The 23,768-nt window shown below is 42.1% G+C and overlaps 1 protein-coding gene across 1 annotated transcript in view; it reads right to left on the bottom strand.

Moving 5' to 3' along the window:
* The window catches only part of necab3 (N-terminal EF-hand calcium binding protein 3), a 42,315-nt gene that overhangs the window by 11,796 nt on the left and 6,751 nt on the right, over positions 1-23,768 (bottom strand). The window contains exons 3-8 of the mRNA XM_030419597.1: positions 14,352-14,460; positions 12,292-12,317; positions 10,111-10,208; positions 7,697-7,833; positions 2,926-3,047; positions 787-866 (exon numbers count right to left, since the gene is read on the bottom strand). Coding sequence (XP_030275457.1) covers positions 787-866; positions 2,926-3,047; positions 7,697-7,833; positions 10,111-10,208; positions 12,292-12,317; positions 14,352-14,460 — 572 coding nt within the window. The remainder of the gene's footprint in view (positions 1-786; positions 867-2,925; positions 3,048-7,696; positions 7,834-10,110; positions 10,209-12,291; positions 12,318-14,351; positions 14,461-23,768) is intronic.

Below are 23,768 nucleotides of genomic sequence, written 5' to 3'. Positions count from 1 at the left end.
AAAAGACAAGCTGGCAGGCCGGCGGCAGTCTGACAAATAGCCCACACAGCCTTAGTTATCATGTTATTTCTTCTCACGTCGAGTCCATTACCTGTTCAGAAAAGTTCAAATGTTTGATGTTGATGACGGCTGCAGACTGTGTTTGCATTCGTGGGAACAACGTGTGACAGAAACTAATCTCTGCTAATCTTCACCTACAGAGTTCCTTCTTCATTTTTCAACCTGGATCCTATTTTCCAATGTTTTGTGTCTAAAAAGTCTAACGGGGACAACAATTCAAGAGAGTGGTTCAGTACTGAACCACAAAATGGGCTCCAGTGTGATCCCTCCGGGCGATTAGTGCACCGTCGATATACCTTTACACAGTGCTTGTTTTTGTCAGTGACAGGATCAGGCTGTTACTCGCTGTGTCTGACAACATTATGGAAAGGAGACACAGAAACAGACCATTAAAGAATAAGATTCCTTTGTGTTTATTCAGCCGCTATAGAGCCACCAGATCCATTTTAAAGAGTCTGTGTTTTTATCATCGCCTTTTGCTCCTCTCCCTTTTCACATCTAACGCGGTTTTTTTTTTTTCGGCTTCCAGCTACAGCGTCTCGCTCGACACCGGACCAATTAAAAGAAAAATCGTTATCCCCATTAGCTACCCAGACACAAAACATGGGGGGGGGGGGGAGAGAAAACGCAGTTTGGAAAATACTACCGAAAGTTACCTTGAGCCATTCAGATCCGGCTACATTGTGTTCCACTTGAGAAAATATACACGAGGAACTTGTTTCATACCTGACACTCCAGTTTATCCAGCAGCTGCTGCAGCCTGTTGATTTGAGAGCACCAGTTCTCTCCGTCTTCCATGTTCACACCTGGACACAACAACGCTGAAATCATCACAATCACCAAAACAACATCAAAACTGTGTCCTTATTCAATTGCGCATACTATTTCTGACTGGATCTGAGTGAAGTATTGAGTACACTACACAGAGCTTCCTGTCTGTGTATGATCATTTGATTAACAGCTGGGGACCCCAATTAGTCGTGTCCAAACAGATGGCGTCAAAACACAGAGGGGAATGCAGAAGTGGTTTCAATGCCCCGAGTGAGAATCCTCTGCTTTGAAGGACTCATGGGGAGAAAAATGAGAAGGAATCTAAAATGAAATCAGAATCAGGCTTTTCTCGTGTGTGCATCTAACTCCTGATACAGACGCAGGACACTTCCTTTTAAAAGTTATTTTGAGAGCCACGGGTTTTAATTCCTTTCCGCTGTGGCCTCGATATCTGACGTTCGGGTTATCGATACTAGAGAAGAAGACGACAAATGAGGCTCGACGTAAAGGAATGGCCTGTAGAACAAAATGTCAATAAGATCTTTCATGGGTGACGAAAGCCTCCGGTGACAGCTGACGGCCTCCTCCATTTATGTACAATAACAAAGAGTTGTGAGGGTGATGGGAATTATCAACGTGTCCATCACTGAGCAGGATCCTCCTCACGGCCGCCAATGAGAAGTAAATGTATTGATCGATTTGCCATGGTGGAAGCGTTATATATATAAATAATTAAGGGTTAAAATGCTGATTTAATTGGCCGGGCAGGGGATACTTTGGCACAATGTTTCATGTATTTACAGTTGAAGGACATAGTGTAGGTGCAGCCTGCAGCGAAACGTGGAGTATTCTCTGACTCATAATAGCTCATGTTTCTGCACTACTGCTGAAATGCGCAGCGTCACTTAGCTGGAGAGAATCCCTCCTAAACCATCCTGCTGCCATAACTTCAACAAACACTATCGCACCATTTACTCCGGTTTTTCCCGCTTCAAGGAGAGCATTTTTTCTGCCATTTTCAAAAGGTAAGTATCCGTGACTTCTTTACATAGTCGACCGCCAGTCGGAAATGTGTTTGTCCTCTTGTTGCTACGGTTGAGCTTCACCGTGCAGAGTTTGACGGCAGAAGGCTGCTTTCACACTCACGGCTCAAAGCTTCGGTTTTCTCTGTGCTCGGAGGAATTCGGATTTGTTTTAAAGGGCATCCTACGAACAGGATGTGTGACATCGCTGATCCAATATCCAATATTCAGCGTACACATGTGTTTTACATTGGTAAACATTATTCTCACTATGAAACCTCACCTGAGATTCCATCGGAGTGAGGGCGAGTAGATAATGGCTGAATTTTCTTTATTCGGTGAACTTATCCCTCGCTATTCCTGTTGACTTATGTAAAATTCAAAGCTGTTGTAGAGGCAAGCTTTCAGTCTGATTTCTTCCCCCAAACAGCCAGAAGCTTTAATTAGTGTGTCTGTCACTGATCGATAGGAGTTTAAACACACTGAAGTATTCATTGTTTTTCTCTTGCCTAAATTTTTAAGCCAAAGGTGAGCCTGCAGATGACCCATCACTGCCCCTCTTAGCTGGAAAACTGATATTAATATCACTGAAAATAAAAACTGACCATGTGTTTTTCCTCAGGACGTATCCAAGGGAGCGGTAAAGAAAAGGCAGTTTTTGTGACATCAAGCTTGAGAGCAACATAAGCATTAACTCATTATTGTTCTTTATTTCCATATCAACAATGTGTGCATATTAGATTGTTGAAAACATGTGGTGAGGTGGAAAAACAAAAAGCATAAAACTTTATAAACAGGCATCATTGTGCACATTGCAGTATCCATCTCTACCGTGATCTCGCACAGCTGGTATATATTTTTGTCTATTTGTGCACCCACACACCGCAGCAATTTCATCGCACGTTAAAACTTGCTTGGCAATAATAAAAAGCCATTGATTCTGATTCTAATTTCCAAGCTGAAGCCTGAGAGGAACCATAAAAATATCAGAGTTGTTGAGTATAATTAAAATGAGTTCTCCCCTCCAGCTCTCTCCTTCAGCTGTGTTCACACGAGGCTACACTCGTCTCACCTGTGGTCAGGATGCCAGAGCAGGGATCTGATGGCGACATGCACAGGTTATTGTGGACCCTGCGACCGCACCGCCTGCCATTCCTCTGGACCGCTGTCAGCTCCGGTGCCTTCACCTCCCTCCTGCCACGGCAGCGGTGAAGACCCAAGGAAACAACAAAAAACAAAAAAACGAGAGAGAGAGAGAGAGAGAGAGAGAGAGAGTAGCTGTCAGAGGGTTGTGGGTAAAAACAATAACAGAAATCTAAGATTGGAGGAAAGGGAGAAGGCAAGGAGAAGAGCAAAAGGGGGGGGGGGGATGGATTAATAATTGATTTAAATCAGACACTGAGATGAGGTTAAAGTCTGATGTCTGAGAGGAGGAGAGAGAGAGAGAGAGAGAGAGAGGAGTCAATGGTGCAGAGTCACAAGAGCGAGACACAAAAACTTAAAGTGTCCAGAATAGAGGTGAAAACACTTAAGAGACGGGCCGGATACACACCAGTGCTTATTAACCCACAGGCTGGGTGTAAAGGAGGACGGACCCTTCCGCTTCCACGCTTAAATATTCTCACACACACACAAACACAGCTCTGTTGCAGATGGAAGAAGTGTTCGCTGGCTGTAAACGCAAGGTGTCAAGGGCAGGACGTCGAGCCCTCTGTGTGGTTACAAGCATGTGACACTTGAGACACGCTCACAACATCCGCCTCCGTGCGCCTGAACGTTTGTGCACATTCGTTTGCTCTTGTTAGTGCGTTTGCCTCTCTCTCTCTCTCTCTCCCTCTCTCTTTCTCCCATCCCTTTGTCTTCATGTGTGCATTTCATTATGTCTGTCTGTGCGCTTGTGTGTGCGTGTGTGTGTGTGTGTGTGTTTGCGCGGCGTCACGCTGACAGCGCAGAGGGAGCGCATTGCTGGGGAGGTTCTCATGCTGGGAAGCAGCCTGGAGCCCAAAGGCCACTGCAACAGCCATAAATCCTCCTGCATGGAAGCCGAGCGAGAGGAATAAGGTGTTTGTTGCCAACTCAATACGTCTCTTATTCCTCCCCCCTCCATGACTCTCCCACACTCCCTCCCGACTCTCTCCAAAATCTATAACGATTTAAACAATCTTGGGGGAGTTATCTGTGGCCAGAAAAGCCTCTCATCATGTCCTTTTGTACGCCCCCTCTCTCCTTATTTGTCCATCTATTTCAGACTTTCTGCACCATTCTGTCTCTCATTCACCTTTTGTGTTTGTCTTTCTTTGCTTCTCTCTCTCTCTCTCTCTGTCCGTGACTCACTTGCTCTGTATTTCAATGCCAGGCCTATCGTCCTTTCTCCTTTGGCACCCCCCCCTCAATAATTCACCTTGGCTATAACCGCTCCATTATTTCCAATAATACCAGTGTGGCACCGGGAGGGGGAGAGAAAAGGAGCTCTGCTGTGTCCTGACACACACGGCACAAGCCGCAGTTTCAAGTCGTGCCGCCAAATCGGGCGAGCCTCCACGTTAACGCGTTAGCAATGCTAAACAGTCGGCTGAGGCTGTTGTGATATCAACTTGCGTTGAGAAAGGATCGCTGCTCATTAAAGGTCCTTTATGGATTGTTTTCCCTGCACTGGATTCCTTCTCTAAACAATGCATCAAAGAAAAAGCGCAGAGCCTTTGCGGAGATCTTCGCTGAACTACAGTGCACAGCGAAAAAAAACCATTGTGTAGATTTTCACCAGCAATATGAGCAGTCGGGTGATTTTACATACCGACTCATACTCAGGGGTCAACGGATCCCCCCCGACTTGTGACAGCAATTTAGGTCTGTTTTTAATATTTTTTCACGGCTCCATTTACATTTAATGAAAAGGCTTCGGCTCCTTGACAGAAATACTGAATTTTAAGCAGTCGGGCTTATTAGCGAGCCACTGTACGCCTGTGAGGAAGCAACAGATTCGAAGCCCTGTGCTGAAAAGCATACCTTGAAGGAAAACGGAGGTAGCACTGATTAGCTGGATTTTTTCCTCGCCGCTTAGACCGAGGCGCACATCTTTATTTTTAATAGCACAGAGGCGGGGCTCTCAGTGCTTTAAAGGACCGCGCTCGTTAAGCAAAACACAGAAAAACAGAATAGCGCACAAGGAAAAAAACACTGTATATTTAGTATAGTAATTGTGGCAAAGTTTTGTTTTGCTTATAAGACGCATCATGAATTGAGCCGTTAAGCTAATTGACAGTTCTCTGCCTCAGTCCTCAGACATCATTAAAGCTGATTTAACAACACATCACTCTCTGGGGCTTCTCGGTCCTTCCCTTTTGATTTCAGCCTGCAAAAACAAACATGTTTTTTTTAAGCTAGTGTGGCAAATGATATTAAAATATAATGCACAGAATCATGCACTATGAATGTATATAAAGTGTAATCTCCTCTATTAAGGTGATTATTGTTTTCATCCCCAACAAAACAGGAAGTTTACTACGAACTACAAATGCACACAGTGTTTTGAAATGTACTAACGGCTTTTTGGTCGGTGGCTCGTTGGTGAAAGAAATCCCTCTGATTGGCTGGTCAGGCAAGCAGATCAGTGCAGAAAAAGAGAAACTGAAAAAAGAGATGATTTCACCCCTTTAGACTTTTGGAGAGATCGCCCCCTGGTTTTCTCATCATTGTAAATACATCGCCTTTATCTGACTGTCTTTTAAACAGGTCTGTTTCAAGCCCCTCCATGAGAAACCTGGTTTAAACCCAACTCTACCCGATAACTAACGTCCAATATCTACACTGTCTGATAAGTGGGATGAAAACCAGTTAAGAGCAGTTCTTGAGAGTATTCAGGGTCGCTATGGACAACGGAACTTCCTCAACCGCTCTGATGCCACGTGGTGTCCCACAGGGCTCAGTCCTTGGTCCGATTTTTGTTTAGTTTGTATTTGTTGAGCCCTTGGCCATGTTATCTTCCTTCTGTGTCATACCATTGCTGTGCTGATTACTCACAGATATTCATTTCTCATTCGACCCTGAAAACCACAGTAACCCGGCCTCTTTACTATGCTGCCTTGTTGCCATTAAGTACTGGATGTCCTCAAATGTCCTCCAGCTGAACACAGACAGGACTGAAGAACTGATTATTGGTCCAAATCATATTTCTAATATCGTCACCCCTCACCTTGGACCACTAACGACAAACACAAAACTAGAAACCTGGGAGTCGTTTTTTCGATCACCCTCTCAACTTCGATCAACACATTAACAGTCTAGTGAGAAATTGTTATTTACAACTCAGAAATATTGTCAAACTCAAACCAATGCCACCCAGAAACATAGCTGAACAACTCATCCCCAGCCTCATTTTCTCCCGTCTACATTCCTGTAACTCATTATTCACCAGTCTAAACAACACAGCAGTTGCCCGCCTACAGTTAGTACCGCCAGACTCCTCACTAACACTCAACACAACAAACACATCACCCCAGTCCTGGCTGAAATACACTAGTTACCAATCCATGACAGAATTCAATTCACTATTTGACTGATTACTTTTGAAGCACTAAATGGTCTTACTCCACTCTCATTTCAAAACTACTCACCCCTCACTCTGCTCCAAGACTCCTCAGATCAGAGAACCAAATCCTGCTAACAGTACCTTTAAAAAACCTTTAAAAAAAAACCCACCTGGATTTTCAAAGTCTCAATCTTGCTCTTTCATATTTTGTCTTTTCTCTGTGTTTTATATTTCTTGTTTACTACTACTCATTTGCACCGTGAAGCATCTAATTTTACTGCAATTTAATTTGCTTAACTTGTCTTTCTTGTACTGTATGCTATTATATTCTGTGAAGCACAATCTCCTCTTCCTCTTCACCGACTTTTTCTTTTTCATATTCTCCATTACAAGCTTCCCTATTAGCAAGAGTTGTGTCAAAAAAAGCTGCTTAATTATAACAACGGTTTGGATATTCGTGGAGAGGTATGTCCTTTCACCCAGGAAAAGAACACATGAGCTAGCTGGCCATCGGCTGTACGTTTTTTGTGTTCACGTGCAGCTTTTTGGCCAAAACAGAGGCGACATGACACGACCCAGCAGTCAACCATTGTCACAGCTTACTCTGTGATGTCACTATGGTGTGTAGGGGCCTTAAGTTAGGACCAACAACGACGGCTGCCTGTTGCATTGGCTCATGTCGCCTGTGGCCCAAAAGCTGCACCTGAACACACCGCAAAGACTACAGCCGATGGTCAGCTAGCTCGTATGTTCTGCGCCTGCATAAGAAGAGATACCTCTGCACTAAATTGGTGAAATCATGGACTGATTAGCTGAACAGCCAATGACTATCCATCTATCTCATCAACAGGCTCCAGCGCTTATTCAACGCGCTCAATCGGTTGAAAAAAACATGAACAGAGGCCGACTAGTGCGGGACACCCTGTTTCAGGGTCCTTAAACACTTGCTTATGTCAAAGTGATACCATTTTCATGCTTAAAGTTATGGAAAGACGGGCATGGTAATGACAGATAATCGTTTTTTTGGAGATAATTTTTGTTTTTGCTGCAGTGCAAAATCATCCCACGAGACACAGGACCTGCCAGCCAATCAGAATCTGCTCAGCCAGCAGGGTCCTTCTTGAGCATTTTTCCAAGTGTGAAAATAAACAAAGCACTTAGACAATACTCCAAGGCAACACTAGCTCACCGACATGTTCCGGTGCATTATCAGGTCCGCAAAAGCTGTCCCAGACCGTATTGCGGAACTGGCCAGCGTCTGGAAATCTGGGCATGTAACTCACAGTACAAGACAGTGTAATATCGCAGTACTAACGGGGCAGGGCTGCTCTGCTCTTCCACGGCCTCCATGGCGCACTGCAGTGACCTCTGTAGTGACAGCAGCTGACTGGACGTCTCTCTTAGCATGAACCTGGTGACGAACTGGCCCAACACACTGGAACCCTGGTACTCCTGAGAGACAAGAGAACGACACGCAGGTTAACGCTTGGACACACAACACAGAGATGGAGAGAGAGAGAGAGAGAGAGAGACAACACAACAACTGCAGGCGAATGTGTGACAGCTGCAATTAAATGGGCTAATTAATTCTCCGAACGCATGCATTATTCAGCGCCGCATATCCAAATTCCAAGGTGGAAGAACTTTAATAGGAGACATAATTGCTGCCCGAGTCCCCAAACACAAGCGTGATTACGCATTCTCAGAGGGGCCTTATTCACGCAATGTGTTAATGAAGTAACAGTGGAGGAGCTCTCTGTCAAAACTTCAAGTGACAAGTAGCCTCTACCGAAAGCGCATCTTGGGATTAGCCGTCCAGAGCACTCTCTGACAGACCACAGCTGCTGACTGGTGATTGCACAATCCTCCACGGGCTTCCCAACTCCGACAGCTTTAAAGAAGAGCCAGAACAGAGGAGCAAGGTGATCTAATTAAGACAGGACGCATAATTATTCAGCGCACATCTCCTCTTCTTATTTAACAAGAACCGCAGGTTCTGTGTCCTGCTAGAAGTCAAATCCCTGATTCGACATTGTTTTCCCTCAAAAAAAATTCTAGAGGTGATTTTAAAATGTTTTGTTAACTGTTTTGTTAACTTACGGTCCTAAGTGGTTGCTCATAAATCTTTGGGGGTTTTTTTTTATAAACACACATTTGTAGGCCTATAAACTAAATCTATTTCTGTAGTAACTACTGATTCAAATCAATAGAGTCTTAAAATACAGAGCTACATAAGCAAAAAGAGAAAACAATCTCCTTGCCAACATGTCAAATACAGCAGCCGGCTAGGTGGTCCTACACCTATTTGCGTCCTGTTTGCGACTATAAGGGATTTGTTTAAAATGTACGTAACGTAAGCAAGTTAACGTAAGAAAAATAATGTGACTGATGTGTAACTGATGACTCGTGAGTGAAGTCAGGCGCGTTACACTGAATGTGTTACTTCAATTACGTTAGGAGACTGAATTATCGTTACTGTGGTTATTTCAACCCAAAGTATGATCTTTATCTGAACCTTAGCAAATAGTTTTTGTGCCTAAACCTAACCAAACAGTGACAACGTAACTAAAATTTCAAAAGTCATAATATGTTGTGCTATGTGAATTGGTAGCATGACATATTTTACACTGTACTTTGAAAGTCTAAACAGACCTTGTATAATATGTGTTGTTGCTGACCTGACAAAGGAGCCTTTATTTTGAAAGTCAAACAGGGCATTGCGTATAACATATTAGTTGTAACGTGACTGAGAAACTCGTCACGTTTAAAACGCCTAAAAAGCTCTGTGCGCATCCAGCCATCATTAAGGCAATGTGCTTAAACCTGAACATGTTTTAACTTCTAAAACATTCGAAAAAGGCGCGCCATGCCATAGGAAAACAAAGGTTTTGCTGGCGACGCATTTTTAGTGTCGCACTGCACCGGGCCTCTAAGGCCACTGACCACGCTGCTGTGTTGGACGGGCTTGGAGTAAAACGTGTTGAATCACAGATTCTTTATCAATAAAAATAAAGACTAATCCAAACAACCTATAAAAGAATAGTTATATAGTTATGTTCGCAATTTTTGTCAGATGAGAAGATTGACAACGTTCTGATGAGTATACGCCCTATTAGCTTAGCTTAGCACATAGATTGCAAACAGCGGGAACTAGCTATAGCCTGTTTCTGTTCAAAAAGTATCTGCCAACTAAACTAATTAGCTACTTATATTTCACATGGAAGGGATTAGACAAACACGACCTTTAACTAGTGAGCTTTTGTTAAGAGGCGGGTTTTGTTACCATTAGACAGGGCCAGGCTAGCTGTGTCCCCGAGTTCCCGGTCTGTGTGCTACATTAAGCTAACCGTCTCCTGGTTGTATCTTCATATCTACTGTAGAGATGTGAGAGTTGTATCTGTGAGTCTTGAATGAGCATATTTCCCATCATGTCGGAGACTATTCCTGTCAAAACGGAGCCGAATATATTAGTAAGTAATGGAAATGTTTGTGACAGAAGTGTTTTTTTTTTTTTATACATCTCTTTTGTAAACTTGTCAGCTTTGGGAGACTTGCTGTAGCGCGGGCTCCATCTGTGCATGCCGGCACTAAACTAAACATATTTGTAATAGAAGTCCCTAACTGTGTGTGTATGTGTGTGTGTGTGTGTTTGAACACCTGCCTGCCTTCACTCAGCGTTTTTTCATACCATAAAAAGCTTGAATTAAGGCAAAAGTCAGCAAAACTCACCTCTTTAGTTTTATCCATTGCCTTTAAAATGGCAATATTCAGGCTTTCCAGAGCCGACAGCACGTTGAGATACTCCCCCAGGTGCTGGGAAAAATAATCTAACGGGGGGGGGGGGAAAGGAAACAAGCTGTCAGTGTCAGTGCACTGTCAGAAACAATTTGTGTCAGTTTCATTTTGACTCCTGAGAGATGGAGACAGACTCTTGTGTGTGTCGCTATGACAGATTTCTACTAAACGGCAGTGACGAGGAGATCTTCGAAAAATGGGTAAAAATATTCATGTTTAATTTGAACTCAAGCCGGAAATGTTCACGTCTATATATGCGTCAATAATTCCACATATCATAAAAACAGATACAGTGTTGTTTAATCACCCTTTTAATGAAACGTGTTACAGAAGCCGCTCGTTCACACCTATGCACAGCTGGTGACAGGAGCTGAAAAGAGTTATTTGACATCAGGCCATAAAGAAACTCCTACACACACTCTTTTTTTTTAATGCAGCCAATTATGTTCACAGAGGTGAGAAAACGATTTATTCAAATCAATTCAAGTAAAAGGATGTGCAAGTTCATAAACCCTGTCAGATCGGTAAAGCCGAGAAAGACTTTAATCATAATTAGCTCTTAATTAAAATCAACCGACGTGCGGCCCTGAACATGACACATAAATCCAAGGTGAATGGATCAGCAGCACCTTTTTTTTTTTCTTTTTTTTTTTCTACGAGCTGAGGTTCGTATCGCTCACAAGACAACGAGCAGTCAGTGAACTAAATCTGGAACAAGTGGAACGTTCAATCGTGGAGACAGTGAACGTCAGACGGAAAAAGATGCCATTCCCGCCAAATAAATTATGCACAAGCTTTATTCTGGGTGCGTCGGGTATTTACAGGTCTCTGCCCTATTTCTTCACTTTATTCAGGCCATCTGACACACACATGCATATCTGAAAGATGATGACAAAATGGGTCAATAGATCTGTGCCATGTTTTTTTTTTTTTTTTTCACATTAACAGATTAAAATCGGTGTTGCAGGTGGAAGGCGGCGGTGTTGTCTGTAGTGTTAGTACTGAAAGAATGAGGACGATATAAGAGCGGTAAGATGCTTTCGTATGGAGAGTTGAGAAGAGTCATGTCTGTGTAGTAAATAGGAGACAGCAGCTGGTTATCTTGGAGCACAAAGTCTGGAAATAGGGGGCAGCTGCCTGGCTCTTAAAAAAATCCTTCAACCGGCACCTCTAATCAGAACTGCCAGGTGGTTGAATACAGTCAGAGACCCACTCACCTCTCTTTTCTAAATACCTTACCAAAGCGTACCTGTCAGTTTTCATGTGTACAGCCAAATGTGACAACATGGATGGTTTCCGTGAAAGACGGTTTAACAATGTGTGCTGTTAGCCCCATTTTCCCGTTCTCTGCGAAAGCAAACTTTAACCCTGTTGTCGGGTGTGCCGTGTGGGTCAGCCATACAGTAAACACAACACATTTGAGGAACTACTTATTTTCTTGCATAACCCCTAATCAGATTGAAAAACATTTTAAAAATCGACATAGTTTAATGGATAAGTTCACCCAAACATGATGATATAGTAATTTTCTACACATGCTGATGAAGTTTCATAGTCTGGAAAAATAATTCTGGAGGCTCACAGCAAAGCAACATTCTCCTAAGCAACTGAAGTAGGTCGGGACCCGTTTTTAAACCTTAAAAAAATTGATTTGAAAAAGACATGGATTACACCCTTGATGCGCGGTTTAGCTTTTGCGTCGACTTTAGACGGCTAGTCATTTTAGCTTAGCAGCTAAGGTGAAGATTTCTGCTTTAAAAAGATCGTAAATAATGTCTTTTCTAATCAATTCTGAATCCTGGAGCTTCTGGAGACTTGGTTCACGCCAGAAAAATGTTTTGTGGGCTACAGAATTTTTATTTGTGGGCTGAACTTATCCTTTAAGCGGTTTCTATCTGTATGCTAAGCTAAGCTAACTAATGGAAGGATATAACCTCATCTAGGCATTAAAAACACACACACACACACAAAACAAACTAATGAGAATATTTCCCAAAATGTTTAACTTGTGCTTCAAATGTTGCTGTGCTACTCATAACTTTTTAAAGACATCGGTTTTACAGGAACGAATACACTGTGACACATTAAATCAGGCAAATCACTTTTCCCACCAACCTGATAGCTTGTCAGTGTCCAGATTGCTGCAGGGCAGAGATAAAAGCAGAGGAGATAAAAGGGAGACATATTGGAAAAAGTTATTAGGGAAATGAAAAAGTTATGCTACTCTTTACTTCTGCTAGATGCATTTTGTGACTCCGAAACTGTGTGAATATTATCGTGTCAGCCTGATGATGACACACACATACAAGCAACATGTGTTAAAACCATACAGATCAGTAAAAGTTAGCACAGCATATAGTGTGGTTTTTTTTTGTCATTGCAGTTGTTAAAAGTGATGTTTCTTTTTAACTCAGTCCACCGTTATAAAATACATTAAAATCAATAGTTCTCTGTTTACCAGTCACGGCAGAAATGATTACATTCGAAGCTAAAATATTCTCAGTATCACAGTTTGATAAAGGCAGAACCATTACTGCATGAAAAGGTCTCCTGCTGCTTTAATGGAATTTTACAGGTCATTGTCACAGTCAGACGCAGACTGTGAGCAAAGCTTGCTAATGGCTTGCACTATTAAAAAGCTCATCTGTGGTCAAAATAATGCTTTTTTTCTGTTCTTTTTCCCATTGCTGTTTTAAATCTCCATTTGGATGGTGACATCTATGACAAACCTTTTTTCTGTGTTTGAGTCTGAGGGGAAAAATTCTCCGTGTTTTGTGATTTTAATCATCATCGCCACAGCCTGCACAGGTTTTAGAAATGATTTTTGTTTCAGAGGTAATCTTGTACAGCTAACAGTAATACAGAATACAGACATTAGAGCTCAGATCATGCTAACTGCCTTGAAGCAGGGGCGTCACATCAGTGACAGACTCGGTGTCCAATTATATATACACTATTTATCACAGGGATGGAACACAACCAAAAATAAATGCAGAGCTGATACCCTTGACAAACGCTTTAGTCACTCTACACGGCTAGGTGCAAAAAACGTCTTACAGCGTCAATTAAAAAACTTCAATGCCTCCTAATGCACTTGCCTGTCCGTGCGTGGGTTTGTTTAAGCGTGGCCATGCCATCTTGTGAGACTAACAAGGAGACATAACAATCACAGTGAATTCATTATTTTACACCAGCTGATACACACAGCATGAGTCTCTTTCGCGGCCTTCCAGCGTTGGTACAATGTAAACGAGTGTGGAGGTGGAAAAGGCAGCGCGGTCAAGGACAAAATGTTGGCAGTTAATGTTTCTGCAAACCACTGATACGCTTGCATTTCTACGTCTCACAGGCTGCGCACCATATTTATATCTCTACAGAATGTGTCATATCACGTTCACATCAGATGTTTTTGACTTGACTTTCACGTGAGAGAGACGGTGGAGGGGGATGATGTTGGTGTTGCAGGTGAGAAGTCCGCCAAGCCAGCGACAGCAGTTTCCAGATTGCGTTTCAACATTCTTTAAGGAGACCTTGCGACAATTTCCAACTGTATGCCGTCCAAAACAGCTATATTAAGCCAAAACATGATCTTTTCCTAATCCTTTAAATAATCAAACCTAACCACAGTGTAAGCAAGGCGAACCTAAAGAACCTTAAAGTTGCAACATATCCACGGTTTACAGAAAGGTACACTGCCAAGGTTTATTTGGCAACTGGGTTGAAAAAAGGCTGCAAAGTCTAGTTCCCACAAAAACGATAAAGATGACTTGGATGGCTTTACAAAAAGGACGAAACTTAAAACCATTCCATGTACCGCAGCAGGGGAGAGATGTTTCTTTTCCTCCGTGGCTGTAGTGAGTTACACACTCTGCACAGAGCAGTGATTTCAGCAGCCGCCCTCGGGCCGACTTCTTTGATTGCAATTTCGGGGGAGTAGGTTTTGAAGTCCTGGCCACAGTATATTATGTCCAAAGGAAGGGGGTAAACATTAATACTGCCTGCTTGAGTTTGCTCGCTGGGCCCATTTTTTACTCAAGACCTCCCTCCAGCTGTGAGTCATTTGGACTGTAAGTGTTGTAGAAATCATAACAAAGAAACATTTGCAGCTGAAGCTCTTTGCATGGATCAAAGTCAGAGCCAATTTTAGATACAACAAAACAAAAAAAATAACTCACTTATTTTGTCGGCCATCTATGGAGTAGAAAAGTTCCTGGAGCTCCTCAGTGGTCAGGATCCCGTCGGCAAAGTAAGCATTGAACTCGTCAAATGACAGCTTGCCATCGTCTGAAACACAGAGCAAGTATGGGCCTCCATTATCATCCCAAAAACCCAAAAAAGTAATGACTGCATAGCAGCAGTTAGGGCAATAAGTGTAAGCCTGGATAATCAGCCCGAGATCTTAAAGAAAAGAAAGGATTTGTGCTTGTTTGTGTTAATATCAATTCTAATCTAAGCACATGCCGTGAAGCTTAATCTGAAAATGAATAAAATAACCAGCTGTATTTGATGTGCTTTATCCATTTTAGATAGTTCATTTGAACCATTTCATTAGTTCTCTTGTGTCTTGTCCCTTTACTTCTATTTTTGGTGTGACGGCACACTAATCTAACAACCTGACAAGCACCTTTCAGTACAAAGGGCTTCATCTACAGAATCTTTCCCTTGTGCTACCTTTGCACTCGACTCTTGAGATGCAGTACACAATGTACAGTATGGTAAGTTCTAGGGCTGAAACAATGTATTGTTTCAATTTAGAATAAATATGTTTATTACATTTCTGAGGTATTCTATAAAATGTCTGAATGTCACCAACCAACCAACCAACCAACCATCAAGCCAGTCAGTCAGCCAGCCAGCCTACAAGCCAACCAGCCATCCAACCAACCAAAACCTGAATATATTCAATTTACAATAATGTAAATGTACAAATATCAGAATTGTTTGACTTTCAGCACTAGTTATGAATTTGGATTGGTGGCATGCACAGGCAAACACAAAAAATATACATGTTTTCATACTTACAGGTGCTGTATGTACAGTATACGCTGAAGAAGTCATAATCACTATTTGTATTACAACAGAAACTGTGCAGAAATATTCCACGAACTGTAAATCTACAATAGAAGAGGCTACATATTGTCGGCAGATTGCCGTTTTTTTATTTTACTTCTCCTGATAGTTATCTGCGAGCACAGCTTGTTGTGACAGACAATGCACAGAAAAATCAATAACAGCAGATGAATAGCTCGCTTGTCATCTGTGAAGAAGTGCTCCTTTCGTGAGCCTACCATCAATCTGTCTACTGGCACAGATTCCATAGATCAGTCAGCAGTTAGGCTGCCAGAGAGAAGCAGCTAGATGTTTTAATCATCACAAAAGAGTCCACATCGACAGATAGACCGAGCCACGACAGACACTCAAGCAAGCAAGCAATCAGAAGTATATATCGGAGCGAGTTGGACGCTCAGTCAATGTGAAACGAAAGACAGAACAGAGTGGTCAGAGTGATGAAATGGAGCCAAGATGGCACTCAGACAATTTAGTATGAGTGTGAAGCATTTGTTGAATCAGGTAAACAGACTGATTTCGTCATAGAGGGTCACGCAGCTACTGAGACAAACAAAAGCCAGCCAGCCGTGTCTTCACTGTTATCTCCGCTCATTTTTTTGTACTTGGACACATTTCGGAAAAAAACCTTCAGAGTACTAGATGACTGCTGGCTTCATAGCCCCGTTCAGTAATCTGCCCAAATAACGACCCTGTCAACAAAAAGACAAAGTAAACGGGAGCAGTTTAATATGCCATGGGGTTCCAGTTGGCTGACTCAGCAAAGCTCAGAACTCAAGGGCAAGCTCGTAGGCCATCTGTTCTGCTGGAGCCCCTCTGACGCTGCCCGCCATCACCTCTGACATGAATGCATAATGCCCTGCCCTCGCCAGCTTGGCCTTGGATGGTCTTTTGTGATCTTCAGACATCTTTTACGACTGAAAAACAAAACATTATCTCAAGTTGGTAGCTGTGCCTCTGCTTCTCTCGTGTGTACGAAGCAAAACTCGAGAAGAATTGAACTGAGCCACAATAGAACTCAGTTTAAAGAATGTGAACGGCGTTTTACTTTTACCACACACTGCACATTTTTTTGAGATCCAGCATCGCTCGCAGGAGTTCAGACAGACTCGAATATAAAATCCTTTGAATCACCACAGTCATGTACTATTCATTGCTAGAGAAGTTTTCTGTATTTTAGAGACACCAAGTGTCATATTTCGGCTTCTACTTCTCAGATAGTAATTCCCAGCAGAACTGCCCCGGGGCACGGGGAGAACATTATGTTAATTCTTCAGATGAAGAAGTCATCTTTTTCCTGAAAATGCCCACTTCAGCTGTATCAAAGCATCCAGTCGACCCATGCCTCAATCACACTTTGCAGTCCGTGTTCTTCACTTAAAATCTCCTTCTTATATAAGCAGGACAAGCACGATTAACATGGTCGAAGATTTCCTAGACTTAAACTAAACTAAGAAAGCAGTCAGCTTTAAGATTTAAACCCATCAGAAGATAAGGGATGGCTGAAACTTAATCTTAAGCAGACAAAATACAGAAAAATATATAAATTAACAAAAATGTCTCTTTATCAAATAATTGACTCTAAAACAATAAAGATTCCCTCAGTATGGGGAAAATATCACACTTTTATAAGCCTTTGATACTGAGTTCACACAGATTATATACCATCTGTAGTTAGTTTTGTTGATCTGAGTCCAAAGATGTCTTTGTCCTCCCCTCCCTGTGTTGTGTTTGGAAGGATTCCTATATTCGGGGTGCCAGACGGGCAGCAGTCATGCTCAAAGTGACACTCGTGATAATCTGTTCGATGGACTAACGATGACTGCTGGCAGTCTCTTCTATTCATGTTGACAGTTCTGGGTTAAATGTCATGAAAGAGGATGTCCGACAGTTACACAAGCTTGGGCCTATTTGTGTTCTGATTCTAATTATTTTTTCTAACTCTAAATTAGAGTTCTGTGATGAAGAGAAACATCTTTTGAGTCTTTGGTTAGATGGCTTATAAGTCAATGTTGTTGCACTACTCTGTACATTGAGAGAATAATAACCCTATTATTTGACTTTTGAGTGATTAATGCTAACTCCCACCTTTGAATTTCCAACTTACATCTTTCAAATATAAAAAAACCCACAAAAATACAGTATGGGGGTCGGCTTGGGTTGAGTTTTAGTGTTTGTCACTGTTAGAGATCTAGTGAACGTTATACAGTATTTGTACTAACTTTCTAACTAACAGCAACTACGATGATAAATGCAGTCAACGTCTATTTTTCTCGCAGACACCAAATGCCAAACATCCATCCTGATTTTAATCTCACACGGGTCTTCCAGGGATTGTTGGCGACAGATGGCATCAGATGACGGCCTTAACAGGATCGAGATGAGAGGAGGCTCTGCAGTCAGGTGGTGGTGGTGGGGGGGATTATGTGTTATCTTGATAGTCATACCTGTTGGTGTCACCTTCAAAACGCCGAATCATCCCTTATAACACCGTCTGTTTTGATGACTAAAAGGGAGGGCTGTGAGGGAGAGATGGGAGGAAGGCAGAACTGATGCTGACACCTATTTAGCCGAACGGAACATCCTCGTCGAGCCAAGCAGCAATCCAAAGTGACGTGTGTCATTTATGTGTGTTGTGTTTTCACCGCTGTATTATTTATCACCGGGCTCGTGCTGCTTCTGCTGTTTCTGCCCTGATCGATCGTCTGAGGGTTGGGACCCCTTTGTGAGGTCACCTGGTAAGGAGAAGAGTTGAGACCGTTTGCTGACCCAAAACGGCTATAATTCATTTTCTAGACCAACATGAACTCTCTTAGCCTTGATCAAAGCTCGCAGCTGTATGCCAACGCGTATGGTTGTGTAGTTGAAGCTGTATATCGTGCAAACGCTTTGCTACGTTCACTGTTTTGAATGTGTTCTTAATTTTCATTTTGAGTTCCTATCTTCTTTTTGTGTCATCTCATACTATGTTTACTGCACATACAAGGGCTAACTCCCCTAAGGTGAAACGTACTTGGCAATAAACCAGATCCTGATTCTCGCTGACTGAGATGCTGAAAAATCCACTGCGTCAACTAACAACTGCTCGGTGCTCTTTTATTAAAAACTGTGCGCACCAAAGCGTCAGTGACTGTCGTCGGCTCTGTATCATCCTCTTACGCTCCTGTCGGAGCAGCTGCACCGACAGATTCCCAACCCAAACGCCAGCTGATGCCTTTAAACGAGTAAATCATTCACGCGTGGCCCTAATGTCATATAAGACACAGAAATGAGTTTCTCTGCATAATGTGCATGTTATGAGTATTTTTAGAGTCTGTGATCCATTCAAAGTGTGAACACATGAAGAATTGCTTCTGTCACATTTCTATTGCTATTCCTGGAACAAAAACAATAAGTTGGTTTTCCCCCGTGAATAACATAATCGTCCGCAGGTGAATCATACTGAATCAGCAGATGTTGTTGACCTGGTTTTTTAAGAGAACAAGAGCTCGTTGAACAAATACTTTTGTGTGTCTTTCTCACCTAAAGAGGAGACTTTTTATGTAAATGGCATTTTGTATTAAAAAGCTATGAGGCTTGAGACGGGGAGGTTGGAAGTCTGAGAAACTGCGTTATTTTAACATGTTTTGCATGTCGAGTAATTTCATCGCGCAAGAAAAAGAAAAAGAAAACAAGGAAAAGACGATCACGAGGCTCAACTTTATAATTTATCACTGAGGCGCTGTATATCTGTTTCATTAGCCAACAATAAACCAACCATTATGCTGAATGCAGATGTGGGTATGACAATAATCTAAGCACGTCTAACTGTTTGATGTCCTCCTATTAACCAGTCGAAAATCTCCATGCGGCCCATCCTGCCCCACAGGAAATTCCATCATTACCGTGAAAGAGAAGAAGCTATAAATCACCACGTGGGTTGAGTCAAAGGGAATACGCATAAACTGTTCTTTTTTATACCGAGCTTGGAAATTCACAAAGGAATTTCAAGGTGAGAGAAAAAAAAAGTGGGAGGCTGCTCCCTCAACACAGCAAAAAGAAAAACAGACTTGTTGGCCTTTACTCCTTGAAAAAAAAAGTCTAAATAGACTAAACAAAGTGCTCAGAGGATAAGAGTAAACAAGAACCAAATGAGCGAAGTGAGAAAGTCCGGTAAAGTAGGGCAAAAAGTAGGCCGCACTCTTATCTCTCCAAAGGTTAGTCCCATCGCAGCCTCTCCTAAGTGGTTTATAAATTCCCACGGACGCATCACAGCTTCAAAAGCAACTTGTGTTACGAAGAGAGCCGGACCCCGGTTCTTTATGGTAAACTCCTTATACACTACTGTACACCCCAACCATCTCAGATTCGGGTATTCTTAGCATCGATGCTCTACTTAAGACTGTGTTCCACCAACACCAGGCCATCTGTGAGCAAATCTGTGATATAAGCTGCCTTTTAGCTTCCATACTCTGATTTAAGCCTGCATGCTGCTTTTAGATCACACACACCCCTTCCTGCTTCCTCGATTCTCCTCCTCACTAATGGTCTGTAGCTGGCTGGCCTTCTCCTCCACGTCGGAGCACACATCGGGCATGCAGCGAGGTTCATTAAAAGCTGAAAAAGTGTGTTCTCTATCTATGGGAAACCTGGATATCTGGATAAAGATGACAGTAGATTTGTAATTTTTTTTGCTAAATTCAAGGTTTAGCTTTGTATTGATTTCTATAAGAAGGATCTCCGTTATTTGACATAAACCTTAAGCTGGTATAGATAAACATCTCAAACAAGATCACCGATCTGTGACCATCCTCCCAATTAGACAGTGACACGATTGGAGCTTTGCAAGATGGCTAATTATCCTCAGGATTTCATGCACTTGGGTAATAGTCAGTTTAGGCCATTAAATGTTTGGAGAACAGAAGTGAAAATGAACCGAAACCCCAGTTGGACCGAATTTGTCGCAGCTCTTTACGGTCAGCTCTTTTCTTTGATAAAACAAATAGAGCTCAAAGTCCTCTTCATAGCTTTTTGCCACAGTCAGGTCGATTTTATTTACAGTGTGTGTCGCACACAGCACTCTCAACCATAGCTCAAAGACTGTCAGTTACAGTCACAAGCTTTGGGGAAAGTGGTAAGTGCAATTTTCCCATGGTCAATAATCAATTTATCCCAATTTTAAGTGATTTTGTAGCCACTTTAGGCCACTTACTTAGTGTCTGACTCTCTAGATGTTGACTGTGAGTATAAGCCTTGGCCGATTATACACATCATAGACTTTAAATAGAACTCGATAGTGAATAAGAAGATGGTGCCCAGTCAGTCCAATGAGAATTGCACGCCTGGCGCGTACGCCAAAAAAAAGTTTTCTCATCTCCGAGTTTAATTCCAGATTGTGCAGCCCACTGAATATGCACAGTAGTAGTTGAATCGCTTTTCTCAGCTCACAGAAAGTTGCACAAATATAAAACCTCAATGGCTCATAAAATAATACTACAAAAGAGATATAACTGACCTTGTTTGCAGTTTGTCCTGTCAACAGTTTTTTTGGGAAGAAAATGCTTTTTTGGCCGCACTCGCTGCAATACCGCGAATAACCACTGGGCAAAAGTGAAAGCAAGGCTGAGTGGCACCCTAGTATCCGGGTCGATAATACAGCCATGCTTCGCGTTCAAGTCCCTGTCTCTAAAGGAAACATCTACAATAACCTCCTAGCTACGTAGTCATTTTAATGCCAGGGCTCACCTCCCCATGCACAAAACAAGTCCCCCCCCCAACAGTATTTTGCAGGGGCATCATCGCTACATCCTGCTAAAAGACACTAAAACGGTCGGTAGAGCTGAGGTGCTTAAGGCACACAAACAACAAGCGACCCATTTAACTAAGATGTAGAAACTGACCCATTGCCTATATAAAAAAATGTTTGGAGAAGCTTCAACATTTAAGCTTTCACGAACAATAACTCCTTAAAGCTGCTTCAGAGCTAGCAGTTCCATGGGCTGAGGGAGACCATACATTACAGCCTAAAGTTCCAGAGAAATACACGACATGAACCTTGAATGGGGAATAGTATTCTCATACTGTCACCAATCAAAAGTCAATGAAAGGAACTAGATGAGACGATCCTCCTACATTGTGCAGTACGCTCAGTACATCATATATTTTTACATCCAGCTCCAGACATAATCTTAAACACATATACTCTTTTATTATTCAAGACGCTCTGCTTGTAAGGACCTCATCTTTACTTTGTTGATACTGCATACGCAGCCTAATCCCAGCGGTGTTTATTACTAAGTGAACGCAGCACAGTATATTTTCTTTGTGTTTTCTCTTATATATTACCATTTTTCTCCACAACTGGTGCAGTGACGACAGTATTCTCGGCTGAGCTCGTTCTAATAAAAAGTGAAAACAATGAATACATTCTGCTGGAAGCCGACGAGCAGTTCATCACGCGCAACACTCATCAAAGTGAAGGTTAAGAGCTGTTGAGAGGTAATTGCTGTTTGAAGGCAATGCTGGTTGGAGCCCCCTGTAACAATGCAACAGTGTCCCATGGATCCTGCTCTTTGCTGATGTGCTGTGGCACCTTATTTCATCTGGTGATACACAGAAATAAATATATTTTCTGGAAGGGCATTCTGAGCTGCAGTGGCAGCAGAGGCAATGGAAATAATATTTAGAATCTTCTGTTTGATAAAGCAATATTCCTTCATAAATATGTGATGTGTCACAGAACATTCAAATTGGTAAGTTTTATTCATGGTGCAGTGTTATGATAATATATTGAATAGGTTTGTTTGCAGAGGATGAATATGGTAAACATGGGATCATTTAGCATAACTGCAGAAGGTTTGGTTTCAGCACAAAACACGAAAAAACAAAAGTATCTAAAACAAAGACATCTTCAGGTATTGATGTCAGTCTCAAAGACTCAAGGACAAACGATTTTAACAGGAAAGGTTTTTGTGATTGATGAAATACAACCACTCACACACAGAGGAGACACAGCTCGTCGTTTTTAAGAACTGGAACAAGTTCAGTCACATTTCCTGGGACTTGTTTAAATCTACAAAGTCACTCAAGACAGTCACTCAAGTAAAATTAGATAAGACAGCTCGAGGAAAAGCAGGCACATGAAAAAGTCATTTAATTACACTACAACTCCCAGAATGAATTTGACATCAGAGAAATGATGATGAATGGCAGTGTATGAGTGTCCAGGGGGTACTGGAAGACAAATCGTGTCTTCAACAAACCCCGTTTGATCCCCTGCAACGCTTCGGTGCAACTTACAAACGTGCAGTCCCCTTAAGGCCGATATGCTGTGCAGTAACATTTTACTGGGCCATTATGTGTCTCACTGCTGGTCTAATGAAATCTTGGCTGCAGTCCTTGGCAAACAGTTTTGAAGGATATTAGATTTTGCAATGACTGCCCAGATATTGTACTGAAAATAACACTTATATATGCCATTATACATGCATGCAGTGTAGTCAGAATTAAAATGGTGACAGTCAATGTTTCTGCAAACCATGAATAAGTTTGTAGACTGCGTACCACATTGACATGTTTACAAAACGTGTCATGTCAAGTTCAAATTACATGTTTATCAGCTGACTTTCATGCTAGGTAGAGTTACAGGCGAGAAAGGCTGCCAGGATGTAAACGTTAAATACTACTTTCCTACATTTGTGTTTGGGAAACCAGTGGTAGTTTGTAAGGGGACCTAAGGCCATGTTTGTGGGGATATAAAAAGTGTGTATTTAATGAGGCCTCTGGTCATATCCAGCCACCAAAGCAGTTTTTTAAGCCAACACACCAACTTTTCTGAACACTGATTGTTTTTGTGTCTTAACCTTACCAGTCATAAGCACAGCGTTGTCACAAAACTCAAATTAAAGAAACGTAAAGTGGCATCCTATCCAAGGTTTGCAGAAATGTACATAGCCGACACTTTTTTTTTGGCAACTGGGCTGTTAGCATTGGTGTTAGCTGTTGTGTTCTACGTCGTTTCATGCCATATTCTGACAAGGTCATAGCAACAGTCACATTGTTGCTCCTAAAATTCAGCCTAAAATTGCTGTCCATAGATGCCATTCCTCATAACTACCTGCTTCAAGGTGCTAAACATTAGTGGTCGTCACACATTAACATTTCTGAGTATGAGAGTTCTCTAAACCTACTTTACCATGTTTGCATTAGCTAACATGGCTATATAATCAGTGATTCACTCCTAGAGCACTGCTAGCCTCGGCTAACATGACTCATTCATTTGTAGACAGTGCCAAGTCATCTGTGTAGACGCTGACAGAGAGGAGCTTCATTTCGTGTGACATGTTCATCCAGTTGTGGCTATAATCCAGAATCTTAGCATCATTTTAATTGGGTGGAGAAACTTGTCGGAGCGTGAAGAGGAAAGGGGGGCTCCACTTGAGGAGTCATTTATGCAAATCCGTCATTTCTCCGCCCACATTATCTGAGGCATGATAACAAGTGGAAGAATGCCGGGAGACAACAAGCATGCATTGTGACAAATTATT

Source organism: Sparus aurata, chromosome 6 (assembly GCF_900880675.1).
Source record: "Sparus aurata chromosome 6, fSpaAur1.1, whole genome shotgun sequence".
Lineage (NCBI taxonomy): Eukaryota > Metazoa > Chordata > Actinopteri > Spariformes > Sparidae > Sparus > Sparus aurata.
The sequence above is the reverse complement of the archived record's forward strand: the minus strand, read 5'-3'. Positions and strand labels throughout refer to the sequence as shown.